Below are 24,701 nucleotides of genomic sequence, written 5' to 3'. Positions count from 1 at the left end.
ATGTTGATCGCCCACACAAAACCGTGAAATATGTTGGGAAAAAGGAACGACCAAGCCCAAAAGCTACGAGTCTCTGTATGTTTGCTACTGCGTGGTGCATGCGGTGCATAATGCGTTGGGTGGGAAAAATAAACTCCAACAGGTCGTTAGACTGTAGATAATCGTTATTGTTTGATTTTAGCTTTCAAAGAGTACAATCCACCTCACTGCATCACTCATGATAACCGAGTGGAATTAAATCCCATATCGAGCCTTCATTAAATATAATAAAACGTGTCAGCTCTGTTTTCATTCCCAAAGCAGTGCGGTATGCATGAAAATCCTATTGACAAAGATTCCTAAACGTTTTGTTTACAAATCGACAACGTATACCCATGGGAGGTAATCTTTTTTAGACATGACCTGATTGTCCGCCGTTGCTGGTTGCACTTTTTCTCTTTCACTTTACGTTCGAGCGCATCAAGTGCAATTCCATTCGGTTGGAATGATGATACCCCAATGTCAAAGGCTCATAAACCGGTTGCAGTAGGGTTAAGCTGTTTACTTTTCCATACCGTTCCGCTGTGAGGCCGATCGTCTTCGTAAAAAGAGAGTTAGCGCGATCTACCACCCTACGTGCCCTACCGATGGGAAACGTAAACATTCGTTCACTGCACGGCCGCACGGGTCGCGACCGGACACCGAAAACAAAGCAATCGAAATTCGGCACTATTGTCAACAGCTTGACGCCTCCCCCGGACGCGACAGCCTCACCGGGCTTAAGCGATGCTAATTAATGTAAATTTACTGCCATCCCACCGAGCCGAATCGAACGATCGTTTGCGACGGGTGACCCCAGCACCGTCCCGCCTGAAGACCGGATTAACATGCAAAACTTTTTGGCCCCCGCGGACCAACGATCGTAGCGTCGTGTGAAGTCCGGCGTTTCGTCCGGCGTTATAACAACTATCGACGCGCGACGCTTTCGGTCAGCGCGAGATTGAGCGTCTATCGATCGGTTTAAGCCATCGATCTATCGGTTCGTTTTGTTGATTCGTTATGAGCCGATTTATCGTGACATTATCTCCTGCCCGACGTCACGTTGAAACCCTCAGCCGGTCGCTCAGGTGGATTCGAACCGCACAAGTCCGGCGTCATAATCCGCCTATCAATTCGATCCGGTTTTGGCAGTACCCGACTCCAGGACACACACACACTTGCTTTAAAACGCTCAAAGAGCCCTGATTGCTGCCAGTCCGCTGTGCAAACAGAAATAAATGGACCGAAAAGCAGTAAGACCGTACCTGGCACACTGCAACACTGTTAAGTGGTGTCATAAAAAGCGGACAAAATTAATCAACTTTATTAATTATTTATGTCCGATAGCAATGTTTGAGAGAAGCATAATTTATTGCTGCACACCCGGGCTCCCGGCTAAAAGACACTTTGGGCTTCTGGATAACACTTTTTGCACGGCGCACGTTCTCACCCGTTACACTGCTGCCTTTCACTGGGCAAGAATGCGTACACGACGAAACACGGGACATTGGTGGTGGTCCTGCAGAAAATGATTTAAAATTGTTACAGCTTCGACCGATTTACCAACACCGAAACGCACCGGAACATCTTGCCATGGGCCCGACTGCGGTGGACAGTGTTCTTCTGCAAAGTTGTTGCATTTTATGAACAGCAAACAGCAACAAACAGAACGTATCTTAATGATGGATTAGCCTTCGTGTTCCATTAGTCGAGAGGCTGAAAGTGTTGTTGTGAGTTTTACGACTGAAAATAATCATTCGGTGCAGTACATTATTGTGGGCATAGTCTTTAATCCATATGTATAGTTGAGGATGCATCCATGTTCAGTGCAAAGCAATGTAACAGTTTTGCAAGACACTCACTTTGTAATGACTAAAATAAAAAAAAGTATATATTTCCCAAAGTGGTGTGTTCAAAGTTGTCAAAAACTATGTCTCTGAATGATGATTTTTGTTAACCGTTAAAAAGATGGTAGGTTAAAAGACTCCTCTCATCCGTATTTAAATTGTGCGTGGAAAGGTAATGACAGGTCGAAGCAAATCTAAGCACAGAAACATGCATGCCGTACAGATAATCATATTTGCATTTCTGCTTCGCAACCAATTTTCTCCGCTACGGGTTTGGCTCAAAAGCGACAAAAGGTGCCGATAGTGCAGACAGTTACTGTCGAAGGGTAGATAATGTGGCCAACCTCCTACGTACCGCAGCTTAATAACACATAAACGGTCGACTTAATGTGCTGTGCTTAAACAACTAACAAAATTATCGATGACTTGTGTACGCATGCCGGTAATGTGACGCGTTCGATGATGGATGTGACGGAATGATGCACCGAAGTGAAATAAAGCTTGGAATGTAGCTCAAGACGAATGTTTGCAATTGCTTGCATATCATTGATGGAATTTTCGTTGCTAAAAAGAAAGTTGCAAAAGAATGCAAAATTATGCAACTATGTCGAAGAAACAATGGTGAGAGAGATACAACAAAGTGTGTGTTTATTTTTGGCTTTTCACAGGAACTTTAAAGAAAACAACAACATTTACTGCACATTTACTGCATATTTCTAAAACATACATACTGGTAAAACTCTATACTCAAAAACGAAATACAGCAAAACCTGGATTATACAGAAAACACGATAAGATAAAAGGTGAATGAGCCACCGAACATTCATATTAAAGTATTTTTTACTATCGTTTCTATTTGATGCATTGATTTTCTTTACATCTTTTTGAATTTGTTTTTTTTTCTAACAAGAATACGTTTTCAAAAACTGGAGATGTTATTTTTGTATACATTAAAGCGACTATCAAAAATAAAGATAATATTTGCAAGACAATTCCTCATTGTAGTTACCTTATTCTAGAAATAATTTGTGAAGTCAAAACTAAGCAGAACATTTTGGTTGGATGTTTAGTGTAAAACAATATTATACCCATTTATAAGGTTACCTTCAGTTCTATTTAATCTTCCAATCAGTTGCAGTGATAAATACAAATTATGAATTCATAGTTGAACTCAAAATTCAATAAAAAAACAGAAAGTAGTACAGAAACATCGATAATGAGATATTTTTTATGAAACTTGGACAGCTCAATCATCCACTTTTGTGAAGATTGTTATGTGTGTTTCAAGCTTCTACATAATTGAACTCAAACAACATAAATTGCATTTGGATACATAAATTCTTCTAAAGCTGAGTAACTAAAATTAATGTGTACAATTTTACCCATGCATAAAGTTTACCAGTAACACTTACCTCGTACGCATACAACTGCTCCCACCAATGCAGTTCTGCAAACCGTACACTGATTACCATGCCGTAGTACGAGCACCTATTTTCGTAAGATCGCACAATGTTATTCCCCTGCTAGCCTTTTCAAATCAATACCCTAACCGGTCATAATTCGCTTCGACACACCGCTAAAATGTTCCGTAGCTTATGAACAAAATTGAATATTCATTTCATGCAGCTAAGCTTTGCCTTCCCGCTGCACTAGCGACGCGTGCGGGATGATTTTTTTCTCTCTCGGCCTTACTGCAAATACCGTCCACCACCGCCGTTCCATTTAAAGCTTACCCTTCCCTAGCAAGAAACTAGCCACGGTAACGCATTTTAGATTGCAGCGCAGCACACATGCACTTCTAGCTATTGTCCAGCTTTCTACCCGCCCGTCCGTTCTTTTCAAGCCAAAGCCAAACACTGTGCACGAATGCGCGGTTCTGGATTATAAGGCAGCACACACCAACTGTGCTCGGATGTGCCTCGGCAAATCGTTTGTTGGCGTTTATTTATGGAAATAATTACTATCCTTTCATGTGTATGGTTTGTTTTGCCTGTCGGGCCGTCATGTGCTAAAAGCTTCATCTTCACGATCACCTCACTGTTCCGGGGCGGATCACCTGTTGTGGAAAATTGCACCACACCGATCGGATTCGCTCTGCACGTGTACCGATTTCATAACACAACGGCTTGCAATTCACAGGAGATAGCAGAATTTACGACGCTCCATTTGCAACTGCTTCAAATTTGTTGAGGATGAAAAGTACTATTTCTCGATCGCGCTGAACCAAACAAAACAAACTGAAAATCCGCCTACCCACCAAACGATGTTCTTTCGCACCGCAAGTGAGTAAATGTTGCGAAAACACTAATTACCAAATTTACGATCAATTCTCGATCGCATATTAGCCTTTTCCTGTTTGCGCACCGTCCGGGGAGCGAGACGCGCGTGTCCCACTGGAACACACTACACGCATTGCAACACATTCTTATGCTTATCGTTCCGATTCGATGGCACGGTACCTTAACCTTGCCTTGCTCTCGAGTTTGTCCTAGTTTGTGGTACTGTTGGATCGCCTCTCTCTGTCCCGTTGCACCATGCCTGGCTTTGCGCAGTTCCTTCGCATCCTGATCCAACGGCAATCGATCGCTGAATCGTTTGTCCTACGTCCCGCGAACCCTTTACCGCGATCTGCTTTGTTTATCTTTCTCGTTTGTACCGAGCCAACCGGCAACAGGGCAGGAATGTTCATTCATGAAAAGTAGACGCAAAAGTGGCTGCAGCACGTTGTCTACAATATGTGTGTAGTTTTATCATGTTTCTTTTCATTCCATTCTACCGTTTTCGTTTTTTGTTTTTGCGTGGACAACACTTTTGGTGAGGTGCTTTAGTACGCGGTTTTCTGCTGTTGTTTTTGTTGTTGTTGTTCTTGTTGATGATGTGGCTGATGTTGTGTGTTTCAGTTCTATCAGGTTTGCCTTTACCATAGCCTTTTTGTTATTCATGCTCAAAAACCACTCACACGACAGAAAATGTGCCCCGTGAACATGAGCACTTCAGTTCTTTGTGAAAACAGGACGACAACAGCAAGCAAAAAGGCGCTGTAAAAGGCAACCAGTGTATCTCGTCGGGAAGGTGAATAAGTGGCTATAAAATTAATAACAATAAACACGAGTTTCCTGCCTTAATAATAATAAATTTCAACATCTTCTTATCTGAATCACTTTGATTATTTCTATAACACCTTTCGGCTCCCTCGTGGGCTCCCTTCCCCTGTTTCTGGTTGGCTCCTTTGCCGCCCATCCAGTTCGACTGTTGGTCGGTATCCGTCAGCACGCATCAACCACGACCGTCGTCGACAAGTTTGGCCCATCGTTACCGCGAGATCATCCACCGTTCGAAGGTGGCTCTTTTGTCATCACGCTCCACTCACTCGCTCCCCATTTAACCCGGAGCATACATATTCACGCAGGTCAAACTATTTCCGCTCCGGTGTTAAATTTTAAGATCCCTCCTTCGCGGTGCTTTCCTATTCTGATTTGTGTCGGTAAGCTTTTAGCATCATGGCCATTGATGAGAGGTAATCTTCATGAAACAGCTTGACAAACTTCACCATCTCCAGTTCTCTTTTCTGACGAGTCACCTATCCTAGACCCCTTTACACTACCTTTCACGGTTAGCCTTGCTGGTGGATCACCATCACCCACCCCCCTTGCTGATTGTTAAATTTTCTTTGCAATCGCATAACAATTCATTCAATTAAAACGATTCAACAAAAGTGAGAGAGAAAAAATGATGACGCTTTAGAATGGCAATCATCACCCGCGGATTACTCAACCACCACGGTGCGGTTGAGCGCAGAAAAGATCCCGCAGTCCGTATACAAATCGGATTAACTCTCGAGAAGTTCTACCACCCCCGCAGTGACTGGCGCACGATCGGCCCGATCGACAGGCAAATCGATAAACCTTTTGCGGCTCTTCTCCCCAGACCCCAAATCGAGCGGTGGATGCTACGCGCTCGCATCCGCAGCAGGGAATCCCGTTTCGGTGCACACGCTGCGGACCGCGGGTGATAATTGAAAATCAGCCAAATCATCGCTTCAATCAAATTCGAACAGACATCAACAACACCGTTTCTTTGCCCCAATCGATAATTGAATCGACCGTGTTCAGCACACCGGGGTGGGCCTAGCATAAGGATGCCTTCCTTCCCCGAAATGCTGTGGCTCAGCAAGGCGCGAGCCGCTCATCCAGCCTCCATTTCGCAGGTTATAGAATTAGCTTACGGAAACAGCTTGTAATAGTCGAATCAATACGGGGCGCTTGTACTCAACAGGTTAAATATCACCGCGCGTGTGTGTTTTTGTTTCTTCTTGGTGAACTTTCATCGCGACTACACCTCGCTGCATGGACAGCACATCGATAAATGAAGCCTATTGATTAACAGTTGCTCGAAGAGAGCGCGACAGGAAAAAATAGTATTCGAGAGACTTCAACGGGTGATGTGTGTAAAACAAACGACGAACCGGTTAAGCTGACATCAACACAATTTTTATCCTGTTTCTAGCCAGTCTCGTTTCAATTATCAGCCACTGCTCATAAATTCAAAACAGAGTGACTAAAAAAATCATCCAACGATCGAAAACAAACACCACGGTTATACAGCGTTTTTTTTTTTTTTGTATTCCTCTTCTGCGAATCCCTGTGGTCAATCTCTATTAGCGAGTTTGAAGTGAAGGAAAGGTACTTCTTTTCCATCAGATAGAAACCCTCATTGAACAATGCTTTCTTCGCACTCTCGCTCACGTCTCCCACGTTCTCGTCACCGCCGTGCGCAACAAGATCAATGTTTCTTTTTTCTCTCCCTTGCATCTCTTGCCTGCCGACACAACGGCGTACGAGTGCGTACGAGAATCCCAAACAACCCGAGATGTTGAGTCTTTCCTTTGAAACACTTTCTAAAAAAAAGACTGCAAAACGCGATCGCTTCGCTCGGGGTGAACAAAAAATGTCAGCAAAAATGTCTTACCACTTTAATTAATGATTGAAGCTGTCCCTTTGCCAGCATTGCTCGCGATCGGCAAGCATACAGGCAGCAGTAGGGGGTAAACGTGAGCCTTGGAAAGAGACGCAAACAGCGACCAATCGAGGGACCTCCTGGTTTATGAAGAAAGCTAAACGTGGCACATAATGATTGTGTTTCTCATAATCAACCTCTACAAGGTATCGACGGGACGTAAACACCTTAATGACGAACTGCCAGAGAGCATCATACATCGGTGTAGAAACGGACGACCGAATGGTCCGTTCGCTAGCTAGCAGGGTCTGGTGCTAGCGTGTCACCAACGGGGCAAGGAGACTGCGAAAGACAGGCGAGAGGGAATCGAGCAGATCATTTATTTATCCAATCAATTTATTACCATTGAATTGAGGGATTGTGCCAGTGTCGGATCGTACCTAGTGCTAGTGATGTGAGGGTGTGTTTCGTTTTCGATCATGAGTGAAAGGGGTTGCTGGTTGCGTCGATCGAGATGTGTGTGGTATCGTTTACCTTCGTTTGCTGCACTTTATGTTTACCCTAATTTTGATCATCACCGTTGCGTGAACATAAAGATGGACAGAGATTGAGTCCGTGTGCGTAGAGAGGTACGTTGTATAGCCTTGATCGCAAACAGTGATTTCACACATAAAATCAACATTAATGGGCGGGAGTGTTAAAAATCACAAAATGAAGAAACATTTGTTGGCATGGACGGTGGTTTATTTTACGACAAACTTCTGCCAACATTTTAGCGAATAGATGTCTCGTTAGGACACATGATTGCTATGAAATATGAAATATCTATGGAATCTTAATGAATTTTTGTAATAAAAGCTATTTCCTGGATTTTCACGCTGTTTGGTTATACCATAACGTGAAACAATAATAATAATAATAATATAACGCCACACGTCAGCAAAAAGGAAAAGTTTTACTGAACATTGAAAGCTGAATGATTCACAAGATCAATCTCGATTTTTTCCCAATTTACCAATTCTTTACAACATTTCAAACATTTCCTCCCTTTAACAGTAGTGTATACCAGCAAAGCGCTCGACATTTTAACCAGCTTTCCATCGTTCGCAACAATCGAGATTCTTTTGATTATCAACTGGTTTGCTAACTGATCACCTGGAAAGTTTAGATCGTATTTCACAGGCAGAAAGCTAAATACGAAAACGTGCAGAAAAAAAAACAACAAGCAAAACAAAACAAATCGCAACCCATTTAATGCTATCTTTCCCAAGCGTGCTGACCTTTAGGGAAAAGATCAAAACAAATTTCAATGGGCATTTCGCTCAAATTGCCTCATTACTGTCTTCAATAAACACACTACGCCGTGCAGGGGTACTTTTTGGCTCCTGCCTTCCGCCCGCTCGGTTCTTGATTAGCTCAGCGCGCGACCCGTTCCACCGCGGTGGTAGAAACAAAGAATACCTTCTTGTTCGTGCGTTCCACTTTACCCTTTGCGCACCCGTTCGTGCCGCTCGCATGATCTCATCCTTCGTCCGCAACGGGGAAGTTACATAATTAAAATAAATTTTATATCAAACCCCCGTAGACAACCAAGCAGACAACTGGTGGTGTGCAAAAGCGTCGCAGAAGAGAGAACTGGCTGCCGTATTGAAAGCGAGAGTGAATTCCTAATTTCAATTCTTGCCTAGCGTTCATCTGTACCCGCGTTGGTAACCTATACTCTTTAATGCATTTCCCTCGTTTTTCAGCCACTCAATGAAACAAAAAAAACATACACTAACACATACACATAGGCAACATAGGTGCCTTGAGGAGCACCACCGATCTAATGGTCATACTGTTACAGCACCAGGACTTCCAGCCACGATTGCGAGTGAGGTGCATGGCTGCATGTTTGCACTTGGATTGCAAGGGAAATGGTGAGCGTGGCGGGTACACCGAGGCCAGCCGCAGTCAACCAGCGGCCCAATCCGGCCACGATCAGCTCGGCTGTGTACTAGCTCGCTAGTAGTCTTGCTCTGCTGCTGCTCGAACAAGGTTCCAGGCGAGCAACACTACCGCGGCACATTTCCTTCCCGCGATTTATCTAATTCCACGGATTATGCTCTTCACAGCTCATGAATGAAACCTGAATCGCTCGGAGCCCCTCGAGTTTCCCTTTCTAGCGTCTCGCTAACGAAAGTGATGTTGCTCCCTTCGGCTACATAGGACGACATTAATATGAATGCGCGATTGCGCTGGACGTGAGGACGCGGCCACGATTGCGGTGGAGAAGCGAAGCGACGCTACAAATGCGCTTCGTGACAAACATAACCCAAATGAACTATGATATTGATTTTTCGTTCGATTTCATCCCGAGGTTTCCAACTGCTCGGGCAGGCAGCATTCGGTGTTGCTCTCGCCACTCGGAAAAGTAAAACCCGGCGAAGCAAGGGTAGCATTGCTGGTCGTTGGGCCGCGTGGATATGGGTTATGAAACACCGCCGATCGAATCCATGTCGGTGCCTTATTGCGGTCGTTTTCGCGTTGTTAAATCTCCTTGAAGAAGTGCACTTATCTCGAAAGCGTGAAAGATGTCCATTAAAAAGTATGCTGCTAAAGGCAAATTGTTTACACTCAGTGCTCGGGGTTGCACAAATGAATATTTGGAATATCGTAGAGGGGTTTGTTCTGGGTGTATTTTATACAAAGTTTTGAACGGTGTCTTCTAAACCCAAAGTCATCCGAGTCGTAGAAGTCCTTTTAAAAGAATAACAAGCATAACGAAGTAAACTTATTGACATTTTTAAGCAATCTTAAACATAAAAAATGAATTTATATCTCTTTACTTTGGGACATGCAAATTTGTTTTTATTAAGTGTCAAATATTTCCTACAAAACAGGCAAAGGGTGACATTTAGCTTATTAGGATAATTTCGAATAAATTATGCAACTTTCGACACCTTACGTGACGATGATTCTTTTGTTCGGTAATCAAATCCAGTAGTCACCGGTTGCAGTACGGAGACAACTCTACACTATCCGATCGACAGGAGCATGTCAGATGGAATTAATCCCATACACGTTAAGCTCGTTAGGTTGCTGTGCAGATTACGGCTCTACTTTGCCAAGCAGTAGCACTGTAAACCCTCTCACTAACTACGTTTCTCATTGTACTTTTTTGTTGTTGTTCCACTGCTGCTCTCGTCCATCAACTGTATTCCCATCGGGAGCGAAATCCCGCGCCTTTCTGCGCGACTGCAGACAGCCAGACTCACTTACCTGATGATGCGAGCAACTGCAGCAACATCGACCGTGTGCGCGAAACTGTAGCTCCCCTATAGTTCTCTTATCATCGGACAAGGCAACACCAGTTCTTTTGGATGGAGCGCCTAGTCCTCGCATAGCCCAGACTGCAGACCCTCCGTCGTCGCAGATTCGCCGCATCGACCGTGGACCGCGGGACCGATCGTTCCCGACAGCTCGCTAGCTGGTCTGTGTCTCGCGCGAGAGTCTGCTTCGTATCATACCCGATACACACGTATGCACAAGTTGGTCCGGTCTATTAAAAGTGCCATTTTCAGTCTCAACCGTGCGGAAAATTGGCTGCGCCAGGCTTCCGCACGTTCACCGATGCGCGCTGCAGCACACGGTTTTGTTTTGTCTGACGTCTTTTAATTTCATTGGGCCAATTAGCGTGATGGAGTAGGCATCGGCTGAGCTTTCGCGCAGGCCCCGTTATACCCAGCCAGCGTTCTCGTTCCACGTTCCCCTTGGGTGTTCCGAAGAAGCTGTGATTTTAGTTTTTTTTTTTTTGTTCATTTCACTGCTTACTACGATGCAAACACGATGGCAAAGTATTGGATAATTACTTTATCCAAAAGCACTGGCTGCCTGCCATGCGCGCTGTTGGCCTATTTTAGCACTGAGCCATTACCGAGCAGACCCTTTTGGAGTAGTGGTTTGAAAAATTGACTTCCTTGGAGTCTTCCTTGCGCCCGACCTCCTCCCGACGTCAGTGCTCCGTGGACTATCGTTTTAGAGTGCGGTGATTGAAGTCTCCGTGGGGACGTTACTTGTTAAGCTCGCACTCTGCAACCGCATACGTTTTCGATCCCTCCCTGTTCGTTTCTTGAATCCCTTTATTTCGCCCATTTCAATAGCATTAATTCCTCACTTTACGAGCTCACCGGTTGTTCCCCTACCTGTAGCAGCTTCCATTTGTGGAGCTTCAAGGTGGGAGTGAGCTGAGCTCTCGTTGGGGTTTCTGTTTTTTTTTTGTATCGATACTTTATTTTCCTATGCTATTCTCCGCACCGTTTATAAGGGGATTAAATTTTCCATTCTGTCATACGCCTTACGGAAGCTGAATGAAACACATCCAGCGAGAACAGGTTGCGCAAGCTTCTCTGTTTGGGGGTAAATTTGTCTTGCACATGGCCATTAAACGTCGATCCGCGGTTTACGAGCACGCTTGTTGACCTGCTCACGCGGGGCCACCATCAATATGTATCCGGAGATCATTGGCTTGGCAGAGTGTGTTGGGTCGTGTTAAAGCGAACTTACCGCCCGCCAACAGACCTAAACGCGCTCGGGAATATTGAAATCGAACGGTAAAGAACGGTCGTCGATCTACGGTGACTATCATCGCGGCCGAGTTTAAGAACGCCGTCGTACCGTCGCGGTCGCGGCATACGCACCGACCCCGGCGATCGATGGGGTGAACGTAATTGACAGCTTAAGTGTTGCAGGAAGTGAGCGGCATGAGGTCAGCTGAAGGGCATAAATATTCATAATGTTTGTGTAGTAATAATCATAAACGCATGAGGCCCGCGGCGGTGTGAAATAAATATTTTCATATTTGCCTGCCTGTGACACAAATTATAAATTTTCAATGTAAATGCGGCCTAATTGGCTTTTCACGAATGATAAATCAAAGCTGCACTCTTGAAAATTATCATTGCTTGCAGCAATGTGCACAGACGTTTGCTCGCACGCTGTTTACGATGTGCCCGTACCGAGCACTTGCTCTGTTTCATTTTAATATCAAGAAATTAGAGATAATTCACGCCATTTAAATGTTGATGACGGGGATAAGCAACAGCGACCGACTGGTTACATCAGTTCGTACCAATAATGCTGTCCGCACGATCGCATCGCAGCTTTATTATTATCACATAAGAATATTTATTAGGTGCGAATTTTAGCTTAGTCTGAGGGTGTCCAACACTCATACCGCTTACCGCACAGTGTGCTACTAAAAGTGTGCTGTAGCGACAACTACTCGACATCACGTCAGACACGCACAGATGTCAAATCTTTCGCTCGCAAAGCAAAGGTCGCTCGCACTTTCAGCCACTCGTTTCCCGGGTCTCTCCAGGAAAAAGGGGCACATAATATTGACACGTTGACGTTTCGTTTCGTTTCGGCGCCTACTGCTGCGCTGTCGTGCGCTGCTGGCAGTGCTTCCAGATCCGACCGGGACGTCTGGACGCTTTTGCGCATGTGCTTGCATGGCTGCTGCTGCCAAACCGCCAAAGGCTGACGGTGGCCGCAGGGCAACCCCGTGAACCCTGTCAATAGTTCAACTTTTAAGCACTTTCATATCAAACGATCAAACCGATACAATGCCCATATTGCGTTCGATCCTAGCGCTTTCGGTTTTTCGATGCCAGTCCCAAAGGGCCGGGTGGGTGTTCGCTGGAGCGGAGCTCCATTATTGTAAAATTACCTCACGTACTTACTCGCGTCCAAGCTTTGCCGCCTGCTCTACCCTGCAGCTCTCACTGATTATAGTGGCCGGGGTGCACTCTAAACACTTCTAAACACCATTGTTGGTTCTTTGTTGGCATTATGATGCCGGTAACGGACCACGACTCCCGCGGTCGGCAGTGTCGACTAGAGGACGTAGGAGACGTTGGCGAGTAAAATCTTTTATCCCTTTATTTCTTCTATCGCATGATGAAACGGCAAAAGCAACGTTTGGGCGGCTCGGTAGAGGAGAGAAGAGGATTGCTGCGTTGCGGTGAGTATCTGGGCATTTGCTTCGGACTGGTTCGCCAATTCGAAATCACTAATCCAGTGCGCAGGCACTGCAGGCACTGCATACGTAGCGTGCGGTAGCGAAAAATCGTCGGTACGATACCGTTCCTACGATGAAGAATGTTGCGGAATTCAGAACGAAATATCAGAATCGTGACCAATTTCATGTGTACGCGTCGACTGTGTTTGCTGTCGTCGTGCAGTTACCAAGCCCGGGCGCACACACATCGGTGGTGTCGGTGGTGAACATCTTGCTCGCTACTACTTCAAGCGTACGATCGGGCAGCACAAGGATGACGGTGGGCTGGCACATGTGTATGCAGGCATGTGTTGTTTCGTGTTGCTGGACGCAGCTATTACGCGGGACCGGGGTGTTTGCAGGTACGAACCAATCTATCGTCACCCTTGATGTACGGCCTGCATCGATTGTAAGGGACGGACGAAAGTGAAAACGATTTGGTGACGACAAGCGAAAACCTGTGTTAAGCGTACCGTACACAACCTGCTACTGCTAGCGGTGGACGACAGGTTTTTGATGGTTGCTTCGAACAACACAATATTCTATCCAATTTACCGAGCGCTACACTATTCGGAGCCATTAAAATAAGGGGTTGCCGATGTATTGATCTGTAATCGATCGAGATCGCTCGTCGAGTGTTGCAATGAACGCTAACCTATACAGGGATTCTCACGTTGTTACCCGTGCCGTGAAGTGTAATGCCTTTTTGGAGTACCAGTTTGTCTATGGTTAGCTTTTATCGCCCGTTTGCACAGTCGTGCAAATCGATGTCTAAGTCGTGCAGCATCCTTTAACACTCAAAACCGAAAATCTTTCATTTAACTAGTACACACCGGGTGCACCTTACACTATCCTCCCAATTCATGTGAATATCACTATCACTGACAGCATCATCGGCTTCCTCAGCTTCAAAAATGTCAGATGCACAGTCGCAGCAGCTCGACAGACGCAGAGTTCAAGTTTCGAAGGAATTCGCCGTTACCAGAGAGCCAGACTCACCTTCTCCCCATTCCCCCTTCTCCTGCGGATACGGTCTACGGACTTCGAACGAAAGCAATCCCTCCGGCGATGTTTATAACACGCTTCCTTCGGCGATCGTACGTTACGATTTTAGCGGGCGCACCGTTTGTTTACTTACACCCCTCTTCATCTCGAGCGGTCCCCGGGGAATCGATATCACGTTTTAGGCATTTAGCGATGAAATATTTGAATTTAAATGGCGCGCTTTGCAAGCGCTTTAAAACACACGCGCGCAACTTCAGTGTCCTCGAGCATAACACATCCCAGAGAAACACACACACACGTAATCATACGCAGATATTCACCAACACATACGATGGGCCTATCAAATGAGCTAACCAAGCGACGATAAAAAAAAACCATGTGAAAAATGTGTCGCATTAAGAAAATGATGTTCCAATAATTTTATCCAATTAATCTCCATTCGGGTGACTGCGACGCTGGGCGGGATGGAAATTTGGAATCCGCACGTTCCACAACACCACGCAGACGAAACCATTGAAGTCCGCGAGGAAATCAGAAATGAATCACAAAACTTCCAACTCTCCTAACACGGAAACACTTTCGTTAAGGACGATGGAGAAACGAACGATCGTAAGACACTAACCGACAAAACCTTATGAAACTAGCGATAGAAAAAAAAATCCCCCACAAGCGACGCATGCTGGATGAGTCAAGATTTCGGGGGCATAAATCTTCCGGATACCACTAGCATAAGGCGCTGGAATATTGGAAACCATCAACCAGATTGTGACACACTCGTACAGCACACAAGCGGAATGAAAAATGTGTTTATATATTCGTACAATCATACTGAAATCATTGACCAATTTGGACGATTTGCTTACCCATATGCGCGACACGGACAATGACGCGCTGTTAATCATACAGCGGATAAAAGACTCGAATCGTTGGACTTCGCCTAATAACTACCTGCTTGAGGGGAAAGTTGGAGATTATTATTTTTCAACAAAATGGTCTTTCTGATACCCGCAGGAATGTTTTTTTTTCTTCTTTCCTTGTTTGGTGCTCCTTCCCTTGCAGTGTATTCTAACCTACTTGAGCGACACTGAAAATAGAACGCAATCATGTCATATGCAAATGATCGACCATGTGTAGATTGATTTGCTTTTGGTCCGATCTTCATTGCTCGACATCATCAGCGACTTCCAGAGTAATGTTAAGAACACCGCCTCTGCTCTAGAATTCCCATACACAGCAATAGATACTCGCAGCTACTAGACATACAGCCCTCGATTCGGCGTACGTACCCAATCAGGCACTGGAGAGTGAGAAAGACAGTGTCCATGTTCGTGTATGTAAATTGTTGAATTTATGTTACCGTAATCAAAACGACCGATTGAGTCACAGCCTCCTGACGCTCCGTGCATGATTTCTTACGACCCGTTGCTAAATGTTAAATTTGCATGTTTCATTCAACAGACGTGGTGAACGCCGAACAAGAGGCAGCTGTAAAGAGCAACCACAAAACAAAGCAAAACTAACTCAGCTCAGGCTCCGCTCCGGTGACAAGCAGCCGCTGCGAATCTGAGTTGAGCATGGTGGGTATGGGGGGAACTGTACGCGCGTACCGTGTGTTCTCCATACGGTCGATACTAATGCGACTCCACAGACACTCGATGTAGTCTGCCAACAGCCACTGGCAGAAGCTTTTGACTCAAGACGGAGGGTGAGATTCAAAACACCAAATGCGCTATAGACCAAACGCTGAGGAGGAGTTAACACGTACCCTCTGGCTGCTCGATGTCTACTTCACCAGCTTTATGCCACGGTTCGGATTGCCCTACGCTCGGTTCCGAAATGTGTCATTTTCTTCACGCCATGCCACACTAAAGCTGACTTTGCGTACACCGTTGCTAAAAACATTACTCACACGCGGCTCGTGGTTCGCCTGTCGAGGGCAGGAAAATTCTCCCTTCGGGCAGTTCAGCGAGCCCTCACTGCCAGTGGATTGTGGGCTGATTTAGCCTTCCCGGCCCACACCTTACGGCCTTATAGGATGCGAGACGAGCTAACATTTGCGCAATGCGCAATACCCTTGGCATCGACGCGTCTTCACTAACGTGCTGCACGCTGCTAGTGACAAAAACATTGCAACTTGTGCGAGTTTTCGCTCCACGCTCGTCTAATAGCACGTACACACGCGGTCTGCTCACAAACACACGCGTGCGCGCACGGTGCGCAGGTTAAGGCGAACGGAGCTAAAACTTCGCACCTCTGGCAGGCTCGTTTGAAGGTGCGCATGACTAATTTCCTAATCATTGTGCAAATATCGTTCGGAAATTGTGAATCGTTTGTCAATATTTGCCCCCAAACCGTCCGTCCGTATGGCTATTCGCGCCCCGCCGCTCCGGTGCTGATGCTGTCCGACCGAAGTCGGCGAAGTTTCCCGACGATGTCCCTCCCAGGGACGCGAACTTCGTTACCATGTAGACAGGTTATTAATTTGCTTAACAACCGCACAGGACACCGATGACAAAATATTGCCATTCTAGGTGACAGGTGACCAAATAGTAAGGTTGTTTTTATGGGTGGTGTGAAATTGTGATTGAAAACGTGCAGCTGATGGCGGTGGCACTGTTGATATGGTGCTGCTTCGTCGGATGGTACAACTACACATAAGATATTTATAACATTCGGTTGCAGGTTTAAAATAAAATTATAATTTTAAATTACTTTTTAGTAATTTTTATTTTGTACATTATTGGAGGTGTCTTAAAAATGCACCAAAAAATATCAATGCATTCAAAGAAGCAACGATATTGAATGTAAATGTTCCGTCCATTTTACATGTTACTCCTCACAGCAATTGCGCTGTGAAGCGTGATGTGATTGCATAAGTTCACACTTCATGAGAAAACAGTGATAAGCTGACTTGCAGTAATCTTATCGTGGTCGAATGTTGCGAAAACCGAAGTCAAATAGGTGCAAATCCAAGGTTAGGACGACCCGGACGTGAGCGGCTCGCTTGGTCACTAAAATGTTCCGTCACCGCACTAACCTGGCCAGCTCATATCGGGACCCCATCGCGGTGCAATTGTGGCATATTGTGTCGGGCTGTGTATCGTATCAAAAAGCAAATATTATCCCCAGCAACAACTTCCCATCAATACTGGTCCACCGGCCTTATTAGCCGTCGTGTTGGATCCCGGGCTGCGATACGCGTGATCTTACCAGAGTCACTCTCTCGTAATCTTTGCCCTATACCTTGGCGCGTCGCTGGTCACTCTCACTGATGACTTTTTTTGTATTATTCGTTGTACATCAACTATTTCTGTTTTCGAATCTCGCTGCTTCGCTATCGGCTGCCGGTCCCATCGATGGCTGACCTGTTGCGTCAAAAGGGAATCAACAAGTTTGCTTAACAAAAGTGTACCACCACTCAAACCCGCTCCCCTTGCATGAACTTCATTCAACCGACAATGGTGGCCGTTCTTTTGCGATCGGTTTCGTCTTCACCAACCAACCTGGTGCGCCTGTGTCCATCATTTGCAAGAAACCGTCGAGACCGTGAGGTACCTATCAGCGCAAACATACTTTTTATCGCAAAACAAACAAACGGCCCCAAGAAACCCAAAGACCGTTTTGTAGTCCAGGAACCGGGCAGGCAGGGAAGAAATCCACCACTACGTGCAGCGGTCGAGCGGTTCGATCCCCCGAATTGCGAAACTACCTAACTGCGACTCAATGCTCTTGGGTCTCGCAGTGCCTTCAAAGACAGTCTTACTTTCTGCTTTTTGTGTTCTTTTGTTACCCGATCAACAACCAAAATAAAACCCTTCTGCCAATTGCCGGCATGGAAAAATATCTTCCGATCGTGCGGATTCAGGTCTGGAAGGAGCGGAATGGTAGACCGGCGAGTGTACCGGCAGTAGAGCATTATGCAGTACTTTCCATCCGTTCGGTAGGTATGAGTAATAGGAAAAGGATTTTTAGCGTCGCAAAAATACACCCCGGGAGGTTGGGAGGGCGCAATCGGTATTTGGGACGTTCGCTCGGTAGGTTTAATTAAATTTATAATCAATTTGTTTGTCCTGGCGGTGTGATTCATGGCGTGATTCGCTGCTCTGCCCGGCCCGGCCCGGGTTACATTCTACGCCGAGCTGCTCCTGGGACTGTTGTCTACCTCGGCTCGGCTCGGCTAGTAGGTTGATCGTTTATGAGCCGTTGCCGAGAGCGCGTTGCTGTAAATGCTAATATTGTGTGTTCTAGCAATCGCATCAAATCATCGGCGAGTCGCTCATAAATTGCTGCCATTTTACCGGCCCAAATCCAGGCGCGGACTGTTTATCCACGCTCGTTTAGGGTACCTTGTAGGTACTTAGCATAACATTTGCACAAAGCTGTCGCACGGCATGGTTGGGCTGTCAGCGGTTAGCCAATGATCATAACCTATATCCAGAATGCTTGCTGCTTGCGGTAACTACCGTGCCGGATAAAACCAGCTACTGGGAGACGTTTCTACGCATCGTCATCAGGCAAGCTAAAACATTATATCCTTACTACATGCTCTTCTAATGAGGAGTTAGCATAGTTGATGAAATCAAGCGCACTGAAGAATACGATTTACAGCTCTTGTTTTATGAGCAAATATAAACTAGCCTCTTATTATAAACATCATTGGGAAATCAGGAAATATTAGAGAATTGATTTTTCTTCATCTCGCATGCAATGTAAATACAATAACTGATCTAAATTATTCTACATTTATGTCTTAATATCTGATAAAGTTGTATTTCTAGTAAAGACTGTTATCAAATACAGCCCCCATCAATGTATAGGTTTTGAGATACTTCAAATTACATTTTTATTCTTCAGATTATAATACAAGATTGAGAATAACTTTAATTATCCACCCTAAAATTCCTCCATCGACGAAAACGGTACAGTGCCACTTTGTGGTGATGCCGATTGTCACCGATGTTCTAGAGATCCGCACATGGAAAAAAGAGGTTAATTTACCATCATCCTACGTATTTGTGTATGTGTGCATGCACTCGTTCATGTAAAGCTCGAATGCGTCCATTCAATTCAAATTTTATCGCACTTTTGTCCATTATTTTAATCCAAACAGCCCGGCACTGTTGGGTACTGTCACCCGACACGCTAAATCCGGTGGCTCTCTTGTTATTTATGGAGTGTTCTGTGCCCGCACACGATTGACACGCAGCGGTGCAGATTTCGAGCATCCATCAGATGAATTATGTGCCTGCCCTCAGGCCTAAGCCACCTCCGCCGCCAGGCATTCCGGTATGGCGTGGCATTCCTCGTTAGCTCCGAGAAGTTAGTCCGTATGCCCGTGTGGTGACACATCTGATCTCGGTCAACCGTCACCCTGGATCTCACCTTTTGCCCCCTTGTGTCAGCTCGCTTCCAACCCTCTTTCTGGCCTGGTTGACCGACTGACGAGTCCCCCGCTATCGCCACCCACACGCCGGGCCACGACTGACCAGCACAAAGATTGTCGATCGATCGATGAACATACTATTTTCAATGGACATTTTGTCGCACCGTTGGCCTCATTCCGGCCGTACTGTGTTGAGTCGGAGGCTCGCATCTGGACAGCTGGATAGAGACCGGGTATGATGCTGTTTTTTGTTTTGTTATAGCAACATTCAGCTGTGGCTCAGCTTCTAATGCTTCTCTAAGGGGAAGAGGAGAGAAGGGACCCCACCAACTACTCACCCATCACCCAGAATCTCTCTTGGTTGTTGTTCTGACTAGCGTTCTTAGCCTAGTGACACACATACCTACAGCATTATGCGTACTCACGTGTATGTGTATGTGTGTGTGTTTATCCGAACGATGGCCAGTGTTTACCGGTGCTGAATGTGTCACAAATATCGAGTGACACTGAAAATGCCCCGTTTACTGTTGCGTTGCAAATTTATAGCAGAAACAAACGCTGCAATCAATTCAACAATTAATCGCCCTGATTGTTTGATGGAGCCGTTGGCATTCGCTTAAGATTGTGTGTTTTTGTAGCCACACACAAACACTGCTGGTTAGATTTGTAAAAGCGACTATATTTGTCACCGGTTGAGACTTAATGGTGTAAGAGAGCATTGGTGGTTTGGTTCTAGAAAGTGCCCGCTTAGATAGCGCTTATTTGACAGCATAATAAAGCGCACTCCACTTCGTGTGCCTTCCTACCGTAAATGTCCCATTGTATTGTCAGTGGACTGCTGGCTGCTGTACGCGATGCCCTTACCGACTGTACGCGGGCTGTACGTATCAAGTCTTCCGGTTCAGTAGTTCGGACACGAGACGCGGTGGATGGAATTGTACCTTGAAAAGCGAATCTCGTTGTTTGCGCATTGAAAACTACTTACGCCTGACTCGAATTACTCATTCTGTTCAATCGCTTTAAATACCTGAGTCGTTTTTAACGCTGCAAAATAGTAAGCAATGTTTTCTGTTCTTTTTTCTTCTTCTTCGTCATTGCAAAACAAGTTGTTTGTAATAGTTCAAAACGCTAAAACAATATAGGTAACCGTTGCGTATATCGCGCGCTTTCAACCAGACGCGCTCTTTGCGCGATGCATTCGGTAATGCGCGAATTCTAAGCAATTGAGATATGAAGTTAATATTCTAGCTGCAGCTCACCATTCCCTACTGTCCTCCCACATAGTCCCTCGATACCCCCCCCCCCCTCCTCTATACCGTGTGGAATCGCATAAAAGTGTTCGATAGACGCTGCTAAAGTGTCATCTCACCTCAATCTGCCAACATGCTCCACCGATACGTGCGTGCCGATCGGCAAAGGGTGGCGAAGAATAATATAAAATCGATCGTAAATTCTACTACAAAACGCCGCACAGCATTTCACATGCATCGCGGTGCGCTGCCTAGCCGATATCCGAGTGGATAATTTTTTTACGGCCAATTGTATGCAAATATGTGACGGCGAATGGGGGAAGAGACGGGAGGACAGGGCAAGCAATGGATGCGTACCGGAATGTAGCCGAGGCACCGCAGTTGTTTGCCTCCATTTTGCTTTATTTAGTTGCAATTTTCCACCCTCTCAGCACAAGCGCGCTCATAAGTATTAACGTATCATGCCGTTCGGTCAGTGTTTAATGTGCCCTTTTGCGTACAGTTCAATCGCCTCGGCCGGTGTGCCGTTTTTCTTGCGCTTCACGAAAGGAACCATTTTTCATTCGCGCACATCACGCAAACGTCCGCTCGATCGTTTGCAAACGTGATAAAAATGCATGTTTACGGCGAATTTATTAACTGGCGGGGGCCAAATTGGGACATATGTTACTACAGCAGATGCGCATGTTTACGACGATATTTACATAAACCATTAAACTCTAATGTAATCTAGAATATTAAAAGCTGCATGGATTCAGCTTGCAAAGCGAACCGTTTCGGGCGCTATAAAACTCTGCAATTTATGGCGCTTGCAAAGATTCCGATCCGTATTGCAATCCTCATTGGTAGTGATTCCACTTGCTACCACTGACCTCTGCCGTGAAGGTGGGGAACGAGCGGGAGAGGACACTGGCATCACGAAACCATCACGATCTGGGCGCTGGGAATTTAATTGCAAAATAGCTACGACTGCGCTAGCACTATATAAATCAATCACACCAGAGTCAGTGCCTATAATCTCGGTGATTATCGTCCCCTGCCCGATAGATGCTCCCGCAAACAGTGGGGTAGCGTTTGTTTTTGCACCGAACCAACACGAACACTGTGCGCGCTGGCAAGTAGCATTTCGGACCGTCACTTTAGCGTCCATCAAGTGATCTAATCACTTCCCCAGTTTTCTCACAGTAACACCAGGGATTCTAGCGGGCCCCAATAGATCACGGCAACAACCCGTACACAACCCGCACGGTGTTGCTTGGTCGTGTAAGCTTTCACTAGCAACCATCTGCCAAGACAACTTCTGTAGGTCGATGGCCCCTCTTCAAGCGAGGAGGTAGGGTATGGCTGTGTTTATGTAAATTAATGTTCTCAATGATTTGGATTGACAGCGCGCGAGGATCGTTGCGGGGTGCATCGTTGAGAAACGATCATCTGCTTGTGTGGTGATCGTAACACGGCAACAGTTGATTGCTGCTATGTTTTCTAGGCGAAAAATGCTGGTAAAGTTTTATAGACGGTGGAATCGTGTTTGTTACCAATTTTATTAAAATTATACTGTGAATTGTGTATGGAATTCTGTGTAAAATATTAACAAGTAGGTTCAATACCCGTGTAGGTTCTGCACAGTCTTTCATCTTCTGAAACAGTGCACTTAACGTCTCCTCCTCGAAAGCATTCCGTCGTTAATGTATAATCCTGTCAGCAGTGCATTTTTGACAACACGCTAAATGCATTTGTAGTTATGAAACGTCTTATCATAAATTATGTACAGACGGCCTTCGAAGCATTCTTCACGCAAAGTGTTCTTTTTTTGTTCTCCCCGCCACCGCCATCGAATCACCGTGACAATACCGAGCAGGACAACGTTCATTAATTTCTCCCTTTCGTTTATCATCTGCTCAATTAATTTCAGTCACCAGAATTAGAATTTCGGCATGAGCTGATGGGGCGCATAAATAAATTGGAAACCGATGTCGAGCTGGACGTTGTACCGGGTAGTCAGCATCATCCATCATCCAGCTCACCGCTGTCGTCGTCCGGATTATCCAGCTACACCAGCCAGAACTACGAGCATTATGGAAAGGAGTTTTTCTTCGGTACGTATCACCCACGGTTGGCTGTCGACAAAAAAAACAAGACGCCACCAGTGTGTCAAAATTATTCCAGAAAGCTTTCCGAAAGCTTCTCCATGATTGGCTACTGTAATGGAAAACATTTGCTTAAATCGATAACAACTTCGCTTCGAGCTGAGCTTTGTTTGTATCGAATACAATATTAATTAATAAAACAAATCTTTTTGTTTTGCGTGATACGCTTTCTTACGGTCTATTTCCCGAAGGTAACAAACATCGCGACATACTATGTGCGGAGTCGGATGATTCGTTTCTACGGCCGCCACTGTGGGAGGACATCACCAGCTCGATACAGAACATCGACCCCGAGAATGCCATCATGCTCGGAACCATGAATGGCATACCGCAGGTCAAGATGGAAGCCGTAGACGACCCGTTCCTGGAACCGCTGTCCTCGCCACTGCTCAGCCCGCTTGAGATCAAAACGGAAAAGAGCAACCTACTGGCGCAAAGCGCCACCAACCATAACAACAACCTTAGCCATCTACACAACAACAATAACAACAGCATCCACCAAAACCATATGCACAGCGACGTCACAAGCTGTCACGCTAGCAGTAACAACAATAGTAACGCGACCAACAATGGCAGCAATAATTTCCTCTCTAACAATGGCTCCGGCTACACGCACAGCATTGCAACAGCTCATGGTCATGCAAATCAGCACAATCTCAATGGCTATCTTGCTGGAACGAATGGGAGTGGTTCTAGTCTGCAGCTTCTTACTAATCATCCACCTCAGCAGCAGCAGCAGCAGCAGCAGCAGCAGCAACACCAGCCGCAGCATCATCAGCCTCAACAACTTCAGCAGCAACAGCAGCAGCAACAGCAACACCATCAACTACAACACACGCACCTTCAACATCAACAGCATCAGCAGCAGCAGCATCACCATCAGCACCAACATCACCCGCAGCAACATTTGCAGGTGAATCAGAACAATAATTACTATCACTGGCAGCCTCAGCAGCAACACCAGCAAGGCCTTACGGGGACAGGTGGTGCAGCGACATTGAATCAACCTCCTGGTCCGATGTACCACGGCAAATATGCAGCATCGCAGAGTTCCAGTGTGTGTGCAACGCCTATTTCCAGGCTAATGTACGTCCCGCCTCTAACACCACCGAACTCCGACCCCGGTAGTCCAGGGAACAATCTTCAGGTAGGTGTAGTTCCAAGGATCGTTTCATAAAACAAACGATGCGCCTCTGTGAGCGTTTTAAGTGAACTTTTTCTCTTCCGCATAGAACCCTCCTCGTAGAACCCCACCTCCTCCTTACCATCAGCAGCAACAACAACATCAACAGCAACAACATCAACAGCAGCAGGTCCTGCAAGGAACACACATTCATCATCACTCGCACGGTGGCATGGTCAGTGCGCAATCGATTGCGGGTCCAACCCTGCCCCAACTACTGCAACCGCTCCCGCCAAACGCCGCTTTAGCTGCTCAGCCTACGCAACCAAATGCAATAACCGCCAACGGTTCCCTTCACCCTCTCACGCCATCGATTCCCAGCGCGATCGGTTCGCTAACAGCGACCTCCGGTACGAGCACTGGTTCCGGCAACACCAGCAACACGAGCGGATCATCGGCATCCACACGCAACGGATCGTCATCGCGAGGTTCTAGTTCCAAGCGGCAGAGTTCCGCACACAGCATCAACAGCGTGCTGAGCAGCGCTGGTGTAGTGAAACACATCGTAGGCCGCTACAATCGTCGCAACAATCCGGAGCTAGAGAAACGACGAATACACCACTGTGATTTTATCGGTAAGTACAACCATACTGTCCCGTGTCTTGGCTTTCGCTTCCTATTTCATGCGTGTTGCACTAATTCCCATGAAATCGGTGCCGTCTCGCTGTACGTCGTTCATTTCCACTAAGACCCACCACGACTGCCGAGTGATGCGTATGGAATGATAGCATATGTGTCCCACTGATCACTCCCTTGCCAAATGCAGCTATTTTGGTGGTGCACTGTCGTCAGTGTCTCAAATCGATGCATGCCCCTGTGGTGATCTGATTGCACGCTGCAGATAATTAATAATATGGATAATTTTTGTACAC

At 46.0% G+C, this 24,701-nt stretch overlaps 1 protein-coding gene across 2 annotated transcripts in view; it reads left to right on the top strand.

Annotated features, from left to right (window-relative positions):
* LOC120896256 (dendritic arbor reduction protein 1-like) overlaps positions 1-24,701 on the top strand; it is a 105,871-nt gene that overhangs the window by 27,382 nt on the left and 53,788 nt on the right. For both annotated transcript variants that reach the window (XM_040300245.1, XM_040300246.1), the window contains exons 3-5: positions 22,412-22,595; positions 22,838-23,793; positions 23,879-24,404. In XM_040300245.1, the coding sequence (XP_040156179.1) occupies positions 22,412-22,595; positions 22,838-23,793; positions 23,879-24,404 (1,666 nt within the window). The remainder of the gene's footprint in view (positions 1-22,411; positions 22,596-22,837; positions 23,794-23,878; positions 24,405-24,701) is intronic.

Source organism: Anopheles arabiensis, chromosome 2 (assembly GCF_016920715.1).
Source record: "Anopheles arabiensis isolate DONGOLA chromosome 2, AaraD3, whole genome shotgun sequence".
NCBI lineage: Eukaryota > Metazoa > Arthropoda > Insecta > Diptera > Culicidae > Anopheles > Anopheles arabiensis.
The sequence above is the reverse complement of the archived record's forward strand: the minus strand, read 5'-3'. Positions and strand labels throughout refer to the sequence as shown.